General features: G+C 38.7%; 1 protein-coding gene across 4 annotated transcripts in view; it reads left to right on the forward strand.

Annotated features, from left to right (window-relative positions):
* Positions 1-16,052, forward strand: part of CHD2 (chromodomain helicase DNA binding protein 2) — a 120,927-nt gene that overhangs the window by 5,134 nt on the left and 99,741 nt on the right. For all 4 annotated transcript variants that reach the window (XM_030873188.2, XM_030873191.2, XM_030873187.3 and 1 more), the window contains one exon: positions 13,418-13,649. In XM_030873188.2, coding sequence (XP_030729048.1) covers positions 13,418-13,649 — 232 coding nt within the window. The remainder of the gene's footprint in view (positions 1-13,417; positions 13,650-16,052) is intronic.

The raw sequence follows: 16,052 nt of genomic DNA on the forward strand, positions 1-16,052 counted from the left end.
CATTCTGGAAATTTTAATTCAATCCTGGTAAACTTGTTAAAATGCTGTAATGATGCTCATGGTCTGCCTTGTTTGGAAACCCTTGCAAGGATTTCTGGTTAAAAAAAAATCATAGCTTACCAACGGTGACTGTAATTTGGTCACACGTAATGAATTTAAGTAAGAAGGAAAGACTATATTGGTGTTTTCGTAATCGTACCCTGGTGAAAAGTTTTTTCTAAACTTTTGAAGTGTTTTTAGCAATAACTGGAATGATCTGTCACATAGTTGGCAATAGTTCAGAAATTTTTTATTGAGTAAAAGTATGGTACTTTGAAAGAGATGTTTACCTGGGCATATCATGAGTTTCTGAATAAAGTTTATAGAAGATAAAATTCACTACATTATTAATTGGTTTTGTAGGTTTGCATAGTCTTGGTTCTTTACGAAGAATTCTTTGTGGAAACTTCAGGTGAAATTGGGTTTTCAGTTTGTTTTATAGACTCGTTCATCAAAGCTTCTGTAAGTGATTTTTAAAGTATATGCTCAAATATATATGATGAAATTTTTAACAGTCTTAGGGACAAATACTTAAGAATTTGATGATCATTAACATGTTAGCAACTTCTGAAGGTGGATATAAAGCAAGAAGAAGAAAGGTTCTTTTTGTGTATTGAGACTGAATTCTGGTTAGTTGTATTAAAATTTTATTTGCTAAATACCCTAAATTAAAAGATAGAATTAAGTAACACTGCAGTGGTGTTCCAGGATATGAACTGCTCTGTTGTAGATGTAATAAATATTGTTACTATGTGAGTTAAAATGAATATTATGATATAGCAGTATATCTGTGAACAGTTTGCATGCCACTTGGAGCCAATTAACTTTAAAGAACCAGAGTATTAGGTCTGTTCATTGAGCTTTCTATGGGTTTTCCTCCTGTGTGCAGAATGTAATGAAATGGCAAGAAAAGTGCTGATTAATCTTTCCTCTTTCTTTTGGATTCTTGTTTTGAAAACCTGCAGTTTCCAGTTGATATTTGGCTCTTTGGAGAGTAACATCTTTTGTAAAGGTTAAGCAGTTGCAGGAAGGTGGGCAAACAGTATTTCATAAGAAGCTTTAGTTATAAAAAGCTTTAGCAAGTTGTTGTTTGAGAGATGAATCTGGAAGTTTAGTTGAATTTTACCTGACAGTATGTGAAACTCACAGATTTTATAATTGATTGGTTTACTTACCCCTTCCCATATATAGCAAACCCTGACAACTGTGAGAGATACCTCCTACAACCACCTATTTTCAGACTCCTATCATTCATTACTTGTGACCAAATTACAGTCACCATAAAATGTGGCACAGTCAACTTGCTCCTGACATAAAAATTAAGTGACTGCTCTGTGTGACATTTGGTAAATTTATTCTGGGCATGAGCATCAGTTTTTTAAGGTCTTTTAGCTTTTTTGTTTGTTTGTTTTGAAAACCTTAGAACTCAGTTGACTTTCTTAAGGAGGGCGTTTTAGCGAAGAAAGTGTTCTTTTTAATCACCCAAGAGTTATTTTGCATACATATAAAAACAACTATGTTGGGCTACTTAGCTGGTATTTGGTACTATAGCTGAATAATTCCCTCCTGCATTTCAACCTGATTGATTGGGCACTGAATTCAAATTCATACCTCACCAAAATTGCCTATTACTATTTCTTTGGAACTTCAGTGTTATTAGTATAAATCCAAACAACAGAAGTTGACACAATTCACCAAATGCCCAGGGTCTGTTTTATGTTTATTTTGTTTTCAGTAATTTAGCACAGTGTTGGAGCACATATTTTATATGTTATGGCCTTGCCCCTAATCAGTCTAAACTAATTGATAAGGGAAGTCTGAGGGCAGAGACCCTTTTATTAAAAGCTCCTCTACTGGGTGTATTGGAGGTGGGGGGACAAGGCTTTGCTTGGTGAAATAAATCATGGAGAATGTAGGTGTATGGAAGGCACTCATGCTGCATTTCAAAGCAGTTCCAATTTAGCATCTTACTGTTAACATGTTTGGTTAAGTCCCTTTTTTTCTTCCAGTTTTATTGAGATAATTGACATACAGCACTGTATAAATTTAAGGTATACAGCATAATGATTTGACATACATACATCATGAAATGATTACCACAATAAGTTTAGTGAACATGCATCATCTGGTAGATACAAAATTAAAAAATTGTTTTCCTTGTGATGAGAACTTTCAGGATTTACTTTTTAAACAAATTTTCTGTATAACATACAGCAGTGTTAATTATATTTATCGTGTTTTACCTTACATCCCTAGTACTTATTTGTCTTATACTGGAGGTTTGTACCTTTTAGCTATCTTTATTCAATTCCCCCTCCCCACAGACCCCTCACTACCCCCCCATCCCCCAACCCTGCCTCTGGTCCACAAATCTGATCTCTTTTTCTGTAAGTTAGTTTGTTTTCGAAGTATAATTGACCTACAACATTATGTTAACATGTTTGGCTAAGGTCACCATTTTTGTTATTTTAGTGATAGCTTCTGGAGAGTCCCCACAGTTGAGGGGAAAATGTGATTACTCTGACATTGATGGGGAGAGTGTTGCAGAAGAGCAGCAGCTGAGGCATCATTCTAAAGATAGTCTTGATTTTATACTTAGGATCCAGTTCTGATGAGTTATTTTGTAATTTGTGAAGTCTTTAACTGTTCCTTCCGTGCCGAGCAAGAGCTGTGTACAATGATGGGCACTAGTGCAGCATTTACTTTAGTACTGAAAACTTTTCTTCCCAGTTTAGGCTAATGAAGTACACTGTTGGAATTTTCTCATTTCTGAAGTGTGGATATGGGACTTCCCTGGTGGTCCAGTGGTTAAGACTCCGAGTTTCCACTGCAGGGGGCTCGGGTTCGATCCCTGGTCGAGAACTAAGATCCCGCATGCCGGGCGGCATGGCCAAAAAAAAAAAGTGTGGATAATGACAGTCTTCACTGGGTTATGAAGATTAAATCACACAATGCCTATAAAGTATTTAACAAAGAGAGACTGTTACACTGAAAGTACTCAGTAACTGCAAGCTGCTAGTAATATTTTATTACTAACGCTTCATCTTTCTTTTTTTGTTGTAAGTCCCTCTTTTTTTTATATATAAATTTATTTATTTATTTTTGGCTGCATTGGGTCTTTTGTTGCTGTGCGCGGGCTTTCTCTAGTTGCGGCGAGCGGGGGCTACTCTTCGTTGTGGTGCTTGGGCCTCTCATTGCAGTGGTTTCTCTTGTTGTGGTACATGGGCTCCAGGCACGCGGGCTTCAGCAGTTGTGGCTCACGGGCTTAGTTGCTCCGTGGCATGTGGGATCTTCCCGGACCAGGGCTCGAACCCGTGTCCCCCGCATTGGCAGGCAGATTCCTAACCACTGAGCCACCAGGGAAGTCCCTCTAACTCCCTCTTTAAGAGCCAGGCTGCCCGTGAGGTTCTGTAGCTGGTGGCCTAGCCTCCCACAGGAGTCTGGTCTATTTAGGCAAATTAGGAGAGAGGTTTGTTAAAATGATTTTAGGAGGCAGGTCCTCTTATAGTTAGTTGAAACCTTGGGTGTATTTTGCAGTTAATCCTTTAATTGTTTTTATTTTTAAAATTTATCCCCCTGAGAAACCCAGCCTTTTGAAAGGAGCATATGACTCTTTCTGGAGTAGACCAGCTTGTGTGAGTCATAGCCCTCCTCTTGGCAGTCACTCTGAGTAGATGCCTTATTTCCTCCTTCTGGAGCTGGTAATTATTGCCCTGGTTTACCCTCTGCCTCATTTCCCTCTCAAGCTGTACAAGAGTGAATAATTAATACCAAGGTGCAGTGCTGTTTGGATATAAATGTAACTACAGTAATATTTACAACAAAATCTAATTGGCGGGACTTCCCTGGTGGCCCAGTGGCAAAGAATCTGCCTTACAATGTAGGGGATGCAGGTTTGATCCCTAGTCAGGGAACTAAGATCCCACATGCTGCGGGGCTACTGAGCCCACACACCTCGACTAGAGCCAGCGTGCCGCAAACTACAGAGCCCACACGCTCTGGAACCCGCGTGCCACAGGTAGAGGGAAGCTCGTGCACCACAACGAATATCCTGTGTGCTACAACCAAGACCCGCCGGAGCCGAAAATAAATTAAATAAATAAATAATAAATAAATCTTAAAAAAAATCTAATTGGCTGTAGCTTGCTTTTACTAATCAGTCTTCACCATAGCGGCATTTGATTTAACATAATGCCTAATGTCCAGTTTATTGTGTTAGACCCATAGTCTCATGATTTGTGTTTTGGGTTTCCTCTGCTTTCTTCATTTCCTTTACTTTTGGTTTGAGTTGTTGAATTCTATTTTTTGTTTCTACCTCAGACCTTGGAGAGCTTCTAAAAATACCAATGTCCAGCCCAACCCCTGTGATTAATTTTTAAAAGCTCTCCATGTGTTTCCAATTTGCATGTGTTTCCATATGTTTGCATGTTTCCCCGTGTGTCTCAAATCTTCTGATGGAGCACTTGTTACATTTTTTTCTAATCCTTTGTCTCTCCATTCCTTGTCCTATTTTCTCAGTTCCCTTTTTAGGGCAGCTTGAATTTGGAGGTCTGGAATCAATGGGGGATGGGGTGCTTGATGGAAGAGGAGAAGTTTCCATTTCAATGTCATGCCAGATCCTGCTGTAGCATACCTTTGAAATGTTTATACTAATGGGATGTTTTCACCTCCAATTGCTTTAAGTTCTAGTGCTATCTCTTCGTTACTGTGATTGTCTACTTGAACCCGTTTAGAGACCTCCAAAAGTTTGGATTCCAGAATTAACTTTGAACAGTTACATTCCATTCAGAATTCCTTTTCCCCATAGCTGATAAAGGTAACTTAGGGCTAGAGCAGTGGCCCTGGCTTGTGCTGTGAATCAGTTATTTAGAGTGGTATTTGTCACCCACTGGTGGGTTGTGAATTGTAACCAGCGTTAAAAACAGAACAAGAGAATAGAATATAAAAATAAACCTCAGGGTATTGCATTTGTATGAGTTCTTTCTTAGCCCAGTCGTGGCTGGTAATCTTTCATTTGGATTTTGTCATGAAGGAAAATAACATGTGGTGAATACCAGGGTGGATTTGCATTTTATTGAGTGTTCACTGTGTCAGGCACTGTTTCAAGGAGTTTTGAATGTATATTTTATTTAGTGTGAGGGTTAGTGTAGCAGAAATGATAGTGACCTCCTTCCACTAGCATTCCCAGGTTAACTGTCACAGAGCTTTCTTCTTTTGAACTTCTGTGGGTGGTCCTGCCTCCTGCTGAGCTCTTCTTATACTCTTGTCATCCTGTTCCTTCAGTGGGGTTGTATACTTAACGAGGATTTATAGTTACTTCTCCTATCCGTTTATTCTGGTTCTGCTTACAGTTGCGCAAACCAGTAGATGAAATGATCGTTGAGATTTTTCATTGAAAACTGCATTGATTGTTTTGGAGAGATTCAATAATCGCTAACAATAGTGCCTACTATGAGCCTGCAACTTGTTCTAAGTCCTTGATATGTGTTACTTTGAGTTGTCCTCACATCAGGTCTGTGAGGTAGGTAGGATTATCACCCGTCTTTTGTAGATGAGAAAACTGAGGCACAAGGGGGAATAAAGGGTAGATAGAACTGGATTCAGACATGGGCAGTTTGGCTCCAGGATTAGATAGGTAAGAGGAAACTATGTAGGTGATTGGGGAAAATAGTAAAACTGTAGACTAATTGTGTACTCTGTTTGTCTTAAAAAACTTTACATTTTTAAAGAAACCAAAAGCTGAAAATCACTGGTGTGATTTATGCCAGAGACAGATTGCTTTTCAAAAGGCGGTGATTTTACATGGAAAGATTCAAGTTAACTTGTATCCAGTGATTTCCCCTGGGGGTAGTTTGAGAAACCGATGGGGGAGTAGTATGAGGAAAGGTGGTGGGTGGAGGGGTGCTGGAGACGAGAACCTGGCCCTCCTCTGGTTGGACAGACTCCAGCACCACACATGCACTTTGGATTTGGCCACAGTTTGTAGAGACTGAGCTTTGCTTCTAATTTTTGTTTTTTGTTGTGGTAAACTTAGTTCCAGCATAGGCTTTGCATCAGAATCACTTGTGAATTTAAAAAACCCAGGCCCATACCTGATTGGATTTAGGGGGTCTTGTAGTGGGAGGGGAGGGAGGGAAGAGGAGAGAGAGGAGGGGAGGGGAGGGGGGAGATTGTCAGAAGGGCTCCAGGTGTGTCCATTGCAAAGCCAGCGTTGCGAACACTTGTCCTATAGACATGCCCTCTGGGGAAATGGTTCCTGAGTGTGGTGGCTGTCAAAAACCTTAATTAGAGGGCGCCTTCAGTTCCAGTTGATAATGCTGGTTGATTTGACCTTAAAATGGAGGCAGTATATGGCTGGTAAGTTGTCATTTTGAGGGAAGGGGGTGATGGGTCAAATCCTTGCAGTGTTCCAGTTCCCTTGCTTGATTAAAAAGTTTGTTTCCTCTAAATTTAGCTTTATATAGGCATTTAAGTCCCCAGATTTACTTGCCAAGAATCACCTGGGGTGCTTGTTAAACATATTCCCAGGCTTCTTCCCTGGAAGTGTTGAGTTCAGTCATTCTGGGGTGGTGTCCAGGAATCTGTATGTTGAACAACAGCCTCCCTTGATTCTTGCACTGAGGCAGGTTTGGGAAATAAGGGCTAATGGAACGGGACTTTGGGTCTCTTTTCTGTTTCTTTTTAGCTGTAGAATCTCGGGCAGGAACCTCTGAGCTTGTTTCTCTGTCTTTAAAATAGGAGTAAGGGTATATAGTATGTCTCTCTTGGGGAAGTTAGAATTAAGTAAAATACTGTTTTTTATAACACTAGTTTTCAGCTTGGGGACACCACCTCCTCCCCCAGCAAGACTTTTGGCAGTGTCTGGAGGTATTTTGGGTTCAGGTTGGGGTGCTGCTGGCATCTAGTGGGTAGAGGCCAGCGATGTTGCTCAACATCCTACAATACACAGGACAGACCCCTTATTCCCCCGCAACAAAAAAACATCAATAATGGTGAGTGTGAGAAACTGGTCTAAAACACTAAAGTGCTTGCCACAGCGAGTGTTGGCTGTTATTAAGAAAGTTGGGAGGCCTCACTTTTCCTTTTCTGTGGCCTGATTCAGGGACTTCACTTTACTTCCTATGACAGTGTGGTCGTAAGTTCCACATTTACTACTGAGGTTAGCAGCCAGGACTTTTAAATCTCCTTTGAGCTTTGGAGTTGCTAACTTATAAAAGTCTAAAACTGTAGCCTGAAAGTTGTTAATAAGGAAAGATAAGACTCAAAGGGCTGAAAGGAACTCCTGGTCAAATAAGTTCATCTAACCTCAGGGTTCTAAATGTATGTAAATACATCAGTTGGCATGGTAGATTATAGGGAGAGTTCTCTCTGTAACTGCCTTTCACTGCATGAAGGGTTAGTCTTCCATGTTGTTACCCGAGTAGAAAGCTTGCCTCGCCTTTTGTGTTAATCCTTAGTGCTCTGCCAGACCCACATTGGGATAGGTATTTGCCAAATGAATATTTAATTTGTACCTTACCCAGGCTTCTTGTTATAATTCACTTTTCCGTAATGATATGTATGCCTGGGTTCCATTTGTTTAATGCTTCCTAAACTATGTAGGACTACTCAAATGTTTACTGGTTATTGGGGAGCAGAGTAGCATAATAGAGATAAAGGTGACTTCTGCCTGGTACCAGTTGAAAATTTTAGAAATATGGTTATTAAAAGTAGATTTTTCCTCCATTATCATTGGGTTTCTTAATCTTGGGGTGGGGTGGGCTGGTTTACTGATGGGACTGAATTAACCCTTTATCTTCTGAAACTACACAGCATTTTTGTGTGTATTTTGTCTCTTACATATATGTACCTTTTTCCGAAAAGAGGATCCTTAGTGTTTCCAGTGTTAAAGTGAGTTCCAAAAGAATTGCCGCATCCTAGGAAGGTCTACTCCGGAATACTGATCAGTTCTTCAGTGTTAGAAACAGCTCTTTTTTGAGAAATTAAGAAAAATTCAGGGAAGTTCAAAGAATAAAATTAAAGTTTTCAACAAGTTAGATATAGTTAAAATCCTATTCACCCCTTTTCCCTAGTCACTTTCATGAACTTGGCATATAAAAACCTTGGCATTTTAAAAACGCACATGGTTCATGTAATATATTTTGTGTTTAAAAAATATGATAGTTTTGAAATTGTCATATTGATATTTATAGATCTGATTCATCCCTAGTCTTAGCTGTTGTAGTTAATTGCATAGTATGAATGTTTCACATTTTATTTTTGCATTTTCATACATGAACATTTAGGTTATTTCCTTTTTTTTAATCTTATGAGCAGAGCTCTGAACATTTTTATACTTTCCATCTCCTGCACACATTTGATAATTCGTTTAGGTGATATACCCACTGATTAACTCACACGATTCATGCATATTTCTAGGGTAATATGCCAAATAGCTTTCCAAAGCTTCTACTGATTACTTTTTCAGTAATGGTATATGAGTACTATTTTCCCTACTTTCTCATCATACTTTAATGTTAACCAGACTTTAATTTCTGCCAAGCAGATTAATGTAAAATAATATGTTGTAAATACACTTCCCAAATTACCAGTGAGGTTTAATTACCTTTTTATATGTTTATGGGCTACTGCAGTTTGGGTTTTGTAATTGTCCATTTCCTTTGCCCAGTTTTTTATTGGATTTTTCTTTGCTATGTAATTCTTCATATGTTGTATGTATAAATCCTTTGTTGTGTATACATTGAACTTTCTTTTCTCAGTCTCTTACTTGTCGTTGAAACTGGTTTATAATGTAGCTTATTCTTAAGAATCATAGGACCTGAACTAGAGGTGGAGGAGATCTTAAAGATACTGTTCAATTTATTTAAGGAGCTACATCCAATATTTTTTTCATCAGTAAGAAACTCGTGACTTAATCTTTGCCTTTCTATCCTCTTATGACACATAGAAGTGACTTGTCCTGCACCACCCTTGGAATGATTCTGGCCTTAATCTCTTGTTGGGTGGTTTAATAATCTGTTTAACTGATTATGACAGGGACAGCAACACCACTTAGAGGTTAATAGTAGTGTGGATTTCATAATTCAGGCTGTGGGGCTGGGGGGTGACATTACACACACTTGGGCTAGGCCTCTTACGTAAAATGAAGGATTAGAGGGGAATGTTTGCAAATGGCACAGAAGTGCTCCACAAATGTTAGCTATTTTCATATTGATAGAACATAGTCTGGAGATAAACTTTATGGAATGCCAGTGTAGATGGCTTTGCGTTTTTACTAGATTTTGCTTTCACCACCACCAACAAAAAGAAAATACAGCTCTGCCAAGCAGTTCAGCCATTTTGTAAGTTTAGGAAAATAAACAGTACCCAGTAAGTGCTGAAATGGCAGCTCTTGGGCCGAGAACCCGCAGGCTAGCTCTGTAGCGAAGTGTTGCTGTGCTGCCCTCTTGTGGTTATCTGGGAAGCGGTGATTAAAAATTAAAAATGGAACAATAGCTATTAATGCTGCTTGCTTTCAGAGTCCAGTTGTAAGAGACACTTAATCACTCCATTTTTGCCAGCTTCAGAAAGGATTTTGAACAGATGTCAAATCTTTTTTATCAGTGAATGAAAAGAAGTAAGCTTTTTTTAAATAAGCATTTTTCTATTGGAATTGAAAAACTCCCAATTTTGACTTGTCCCTTTTATTTATTTTTGCATTGTATTTCCCTTGTGATGATTGTTCAATCAGAAATTATAAAACTTGTTTGCAACTTAGGTTTTGAGTAATTTTTAGGTAAACTTATTTTTCATGAGGATTCTGTATTTATGGTGGTTAATCATTCCTGGAAATTCCATTTTTAATTGCCTTATAACTGTTAATGCCATTGGAAATCAGGTAATTTTATTACTTTAGGTGAAAGCTTAGCTAAAGGACTACTCACCCACTAACTTGATTTGTCCCTTTTTTCAGTCCTGTGGACATCCCACATCTCCTACTCTAAATCAACATTACAAACTATAACTTAATATTGATAGTATTTATTATTATCATTCAGCATTAATAGTGAATCTGCATAACATTTCAGGAAATATCCTGCCTTTGGAATGAATAATTAGACCGTCAGTGCCTTAAATGTGAAGGTATTTATAGTTTTTTCCTAAATATTCTTTTTCTCTTTCAACATTTAGAAACTTGTCCTCCTAGGAGAAGTATGCAAATTAATTCATTTATGTCTTTATTAAGGCTTATTTTTAAAAACGTTTTTTCCCCCGAATATTATTTTAGGTCTCTTAAATCTGACTTGTTTTAGAAATGATGGGAAAAAAAAAAACAACACTTGGTCTCACCCTCATTCATATCTTTAGCTCATTTTGTATAGGATTGGGGATACTTAACGTCCCTTGCCTTGAATTTGACTCTTCTGGTTGGATTTTTTATGAACCATTTGAAACATTAAAAAGATTAATACTTACATAACAAATGACTATGAACTCAACCACTCAGCCTCAGTCATAAAACCCACCAATATCATTTTTTTTTTCCTTTGGTCTGCGTCAGCTCTTAGTTGAGGCGTGCAGGATCTTTATTCGTTGCGGCGCAGGCTTTTCCTTGTGCGCGGGCTTCTCTCTAGTGTGGCGTGCGGATTTTCTCTCTCTAGTTGTGGCGTGTGGGCTCTGTAGTTTGCGGCACGGGCTTAGTTGCCCTATGGCATGTGGGATCTTAGTTCCCATGGACCAGGGATCAAACCCGCGTCCCCTGCATTGGAAGGTGGATTCTTTACCACTGGACGACCAGGGAAGTCCCCCACCAATATCATTTTCTGATTACATCTACCTCCCTCAACCCCCAGAGGTAAATACAATTGTAAACTTGATGTTTATCTTTTCTTGAGTTTGACTTTCAGAGTTACTAATTTTTTTATTTTTTAATTGCACCAGTAAGTAGTTCATGGAATCCACTAGGTACTCAAATAACCCATCTCACAGAGTAAACCACTGTTAGCAATTTGGTGATTAAAATGTATTTATGCACATAGACATAGATGTGTTTTTTACCTAAAAGGTGTTATATGTATTTTTATGTTTCCAGAGGTCACTTTCCTACACAAACACAAATACAGAGCTGCACATGAAGGCATATATACAAAGATATTATAGTTTTATTGGTTATAGTGAACAATTTGGAAATCTAAATACTCAGAAATACAGAGATATGGAAGTGTATCACGGATATTTGTTGCTGGTTGGTTAAGAGAACAGTTTAAAAATAACCTAAATGTTCCATTAATAAGGGGGCAGTTTAAATAAATGTAGTGTATTCATTCTATGAGGCAGTTTAAAGAGAATGAGATATTTGTATACACACATATACCCTGATGTGGGAGTTGGCATTGCATGTTTACATCATATTTGCAATGATTTATGTCACAGGTTAAAAGAGGGCACAGGCCTGAGATGATCTAGGACGGAGACCCAAGCCATGGAGGCCAGAGCCTACACCTTTTAACTGTACTTCCTCTTTTATCCTCTTGCCTGGTGACCACCTTCTGAGTGGTCACAGGTGGAGAATAAGTGACTTAAGATGCCTTAGTCAGCTGGACTAGTCAGCTTTCCTGTGCAGAGGACCAAGGAGTCAGTAAGTATAATGAGGCCTTGTAGGTACTCAGTCGCTGTTACAGGGATGCCTGACTGGTTTTGGATGTTGTGTAACAGGGATAAGGTTTATTTTCTGAGTCTCTAAGGCTTTGAACTCTTGTGGTAAAATAGAATATGAGCTTTTTAGAGCCACACTTGAGGTGGAATTCCTGCTCCCCTCCCCGACTCCCCCAGCACTTTCTAGTTTTGTCATTGACCAGGTTATTTAAAACTTCTCAATTTTTTCATCCTTCACATGGGAATAATAGTGTCTAAAAGCGTTGTTCTGGGAAATAAGCAAAGTGAACATGTAACATACTCAGCGTATTGCCTGGCATCTGTTAGATGATAGGCAATTAATAAATGGTCTTCCCCTTCTGCTCCCCTTCCAAGGTAGACGCCCTCCCCCTCCATTTATTCTCACTGCTTTCTCATCTTAACTAACGTCCCCTCAACTGCATTGTGCTTGCTGTGGATCACACTGGATATTCCCAGTGTACTCTCCTGTTCATTCTGTGGACATGTTTGTCAAGTGATAGTGCCTCATTTCTAGTTTGGAAGGGAGTGGTGGTAAATAACAAAAATACAAAGCCTCTCTCTCTTTTTTTTGTTTTTGTTTTTGTTTTGAGCCTTTCTGGCTTCGTGCCGTGTGTCTTTTATCTCCTGGTTGCTAAACTCGGGGTCCTTTCTGCTGATGTTACTCTAGGTTGTGGGTTGCTGCTTGCCTCCTCCTCTGCTCTGCCTCTCCTAAATGAAAAGATAGTTTTTAAGCGGAAGAGTTGAGTGAGCTGTACACTTTTTTCCTGTAGAGTCCATCAACTTTAGTCTTTTTGCTTTAGAGTATCCTCACTCCTACCAGCATGCCCATGAATTACTTTTTAACTATTGGAGAACAGGGGGTGGTATATTGCCTTCAATCTTCCCTGGCCGCCTTTGTGTGTGTTTGTGTATGTGTGTGTGTGTGTGTGTGTGTGTGTGGCTTCTGCTTTCATCTACCTACTTACCATTGCTCTTTCCTGGGAGGGGTTTGGAATGAGGAAGGGGTGGGGGTGTGTGGAAGCCAATGGCAGTCTTCATTGGGTTAGGCTCTTTGTTTATTCTTTTCTGTTAACTCTACCAGGTCTGGGACTCACTGCAGGAGATTTCAAGGCAGGAGTTCTGGTTTGGGGTTCATGTGTATGTTTTAATTTGCACCTATTTTTCAGAACCACTGATTGGATAATTGCAACCAGATTGCATTTTTATTCTTTGGGTGACTCTGCCTTGGTTTTGTTTTGTTCTGCGTTGGTTGCTTTTTTGTTTGTTTGTTCGTTCGTTTCATTTTGGTTTGGTTTTGTCTCTTGAGGGAGGGACTGATGATGAACAAATAAGACTTAGTGGATTTCAGGCAGATGGACCTGGTTTCAAATCCTACCTGTGTCATCTTGGGAGAGTTATTTAACTACTTCTGAGCTTCAGTTTTTCCTCATCTGAATGAAGGACAAAATAATATCCCCCTTTTAATTTTTTTTTTAAAAAAGCTAATCTATATAAATTAGGTGGCATATGGCATCATGTACCTACTCAGGAAATGGTAGCTATTAGGGATGTTGAGAATGGGACTAATGACATTGTTTGCAAATAAGACTATAAAAGTGAATTAGAAAATTTTGATCTTGTATTACCAAATTACTATCTGCTGTCATATTAACACTAGGATTTTTATTTTAAAACAGATTTATGTGGCAGTTCTTAAATATTTAATTTTTTTTTTTTTTTTAAGTCATTCAGCATCTGAAGAAGCTTCGGGTTCAGACTCAGGCAGCCAGTCGGAGAGTGAGCAGGGCAGCGATCCAGGAAGTGGACATGGCAGCGAGTCAAACAGTAGTTCTGAATCTTCGGAGAGTCAGTCAGAATCTGAAAGTGAATCGGGAGGTTCCAAATCCCAGCCAGTTCTTCCAGAAGCCAAAGAGAAGCCAGCCTCTAAGAAGGAACGGATAGCTGATGTGAAGAAGGTATCGGCTTTGCTGTACAGTACAAACGTGCTGTGAGCTAGGACCAGCTGGCAGACCTTTGTTTCCCACGGAAAACTCCTTAGTGTATCTTGATAATGAAAACTCATCTACAGCCACCTTTTCTAATAATATACTGTCTGTGGGTCTAAATGGGGAGTGCTTTCTGCTCTACTCATTAGACACCGGGCTATAAGGAAAATAATTACATAAACCATCAAATTATAGGGCAGAAAGGCCAGTTTTTGTTATTTTGGTTTTTAACATTTAAAAAAGGTGGTTAAAATATATATTTTTTAATACAGCACTGAATTATACCAGAGAAAGTCATTCACAGATGATTGTGGAATGCAGTTGTAGTGTGATGGATAATCCCAATTCAAGAATAAGGGTAGTTTTTGTTCTATTGAAGAATGGAAGGAGAAATACTCCTCACAGAAAAGAAATTATCTGTACCTAGGCAATGTAGGTATTTGCTTAACAAGAATCTTCCAGCAGAGAATGCAAAAAGGCAAAAATAGAGTTGCATAGCATTTTTTCATTGATGTCCAAACTTTGGGATGCATCCCTTTTGGGGAAGAATTAATGACTTGGTCTAGTTAGTCATGAGAAATGCAGCTGATGTTTTAAAATTCCCTTTTGAGAGAATTAAGTTAGAATCACTGAAAATATAAAAAAGATTGCTTTTAGAAATTTAGAAGTAAAATGTCTTAAAGAAACTAAAAGCTTTATGCTAAATCAGTTTTTCTTCTAAAATACAAACCTACATCTGCACACAAAGATTTTTGTAGCGATACAAACAATTTAAAGTTACCTGCAAGTTTTACAAAATAGCTTCAACAATCCTGAAATTAAAAAACAAAAACTGCTTTTATCTCTTGAAACAGAATTGGGATTAACTGTGTTATTTCATTTCTTCTATTCCCAGCGTAGTCATTGCTTAATGGTAAGTGACGCTTAAGAGCTGGTGGGAGGTTGGGGAATGCTGATAGTAGTGTTAGGGATAGGAAAATGAAAGCTGTCCTTGCTAATTAACTCATCACCAGAGAAGTGACCTTCTAACACTCAAGTGTTGTGCTTTGTTGCCTGCTCAGTGTGTGGTGACCTTTCACAAGAGACATTTCAGGTGGTGACCTATTTCAGAAAGACCCTGAATGTCGAAGTACCACTTAGAGATCTTCTCTGAGTGTCATTCAGCTCAGAAATTTACCTGCAGAAGGTCTTGCTTGGCCACCTTTTAACTTTCTTCTGTACAGGGGAGAGTTCTTTACTTGCAGATAGTAAAAGAAGCCATAGAAAACACGACTTGCGTCAGGTGTTTAAAACTTTGCTGAAATCGTGCTCACTGTCTGGAATTCACAGTTTAACTGTAAGACCATATACATATATATATATATGAAACTCCCTTTAAAGAGATAAAGGGGAATAAGACTAAATTCTAAGATAGAAGTACAGCTTTAGGCAGGAATATTAAAGTTAAGGTGATAAGTTCCAAAAAGTTAATAAATACATAGGTGAATGTACTAGCCAGTTAGAATGATTGGATTGTGACTTTAAAAATTATTATTCTAAAATGAGCTTCTAAAGAAAGCTCTTTGTTTTCTGTACACACTTCCCTTTCACATGGTAGCTTTTTATTGAATAGTTGAATTAGATATCATTAGCCCTCAAAAGGACAAACAGGAACACAAGATGATTTTAGGATGTATGTATTACAGTATATACTGTGATAAAGTCCCAACAGGTGAGCCAGAATGCCTGTCTTTTTAAATGGGAAAACTAATTGATGTAGTGCCATTTAAAGCATTGAGCCACCCAGTTAATAAAAGCTCCATAAATACCTGTGCTGAGTCATTTCATAGCTCTAGGAGAGGTCCAAGAAAGGATGGGGGAGGGGTTGGCAGGCAGCGCTAGAGCAAAGCTCTTTGCTGCCTTCCTTTCTCTGCCCCATTTGTTCAGAGTGTTTGGCATGTGCTGCCTCTTTTGCCTAGATTTCTTTCTGCTTGGTTATTACTGACTCCTGGTTGGGCCTTTTGTCCTCCAACTCATATTATTCTAAGGTTGTTAAGGATTTTCTACTTTTATAAACTGAATTTATACACTGAGGATGCTGGATTACATGATTATATGGCTTCTGGTTCTAAAACGCCTCTTCCTAGAACATCATGCTTGTTCCCTTTGGAGGCCTTGTTTTTCTTCAGCTTACTTGGCTTTTTTTTTTTTTTTTTAAAGGCACTGTTGATTATGTCCTTCCTTGGCTTAGTGACATTATGTGTTTTTGGATCGTCTTTCATCATTTTTGTCTTTTTGGGGGTCCACTTTCCACACATTTCACGATGAGCCTCAACCTGTGGCTTCTCCTCTTGCTTCACTCCAAATATTTTCATGACGTTAGCTGTCACCCGT

This window comes from Globicephala melas, chromosome 2 (genome assembly GCF_963455315.2).
Source record: "Globicephala melas chromosome 2, mGloMel1.2, whole genome shotgun sequence".
Classification (NCBI taxonomy): domain Eukaryota; kingdom Metazoa; phylum Chordata; class Mammalia; order Artiodactyla; family Delphinidae; genus Globicephala; species Globicephala melas.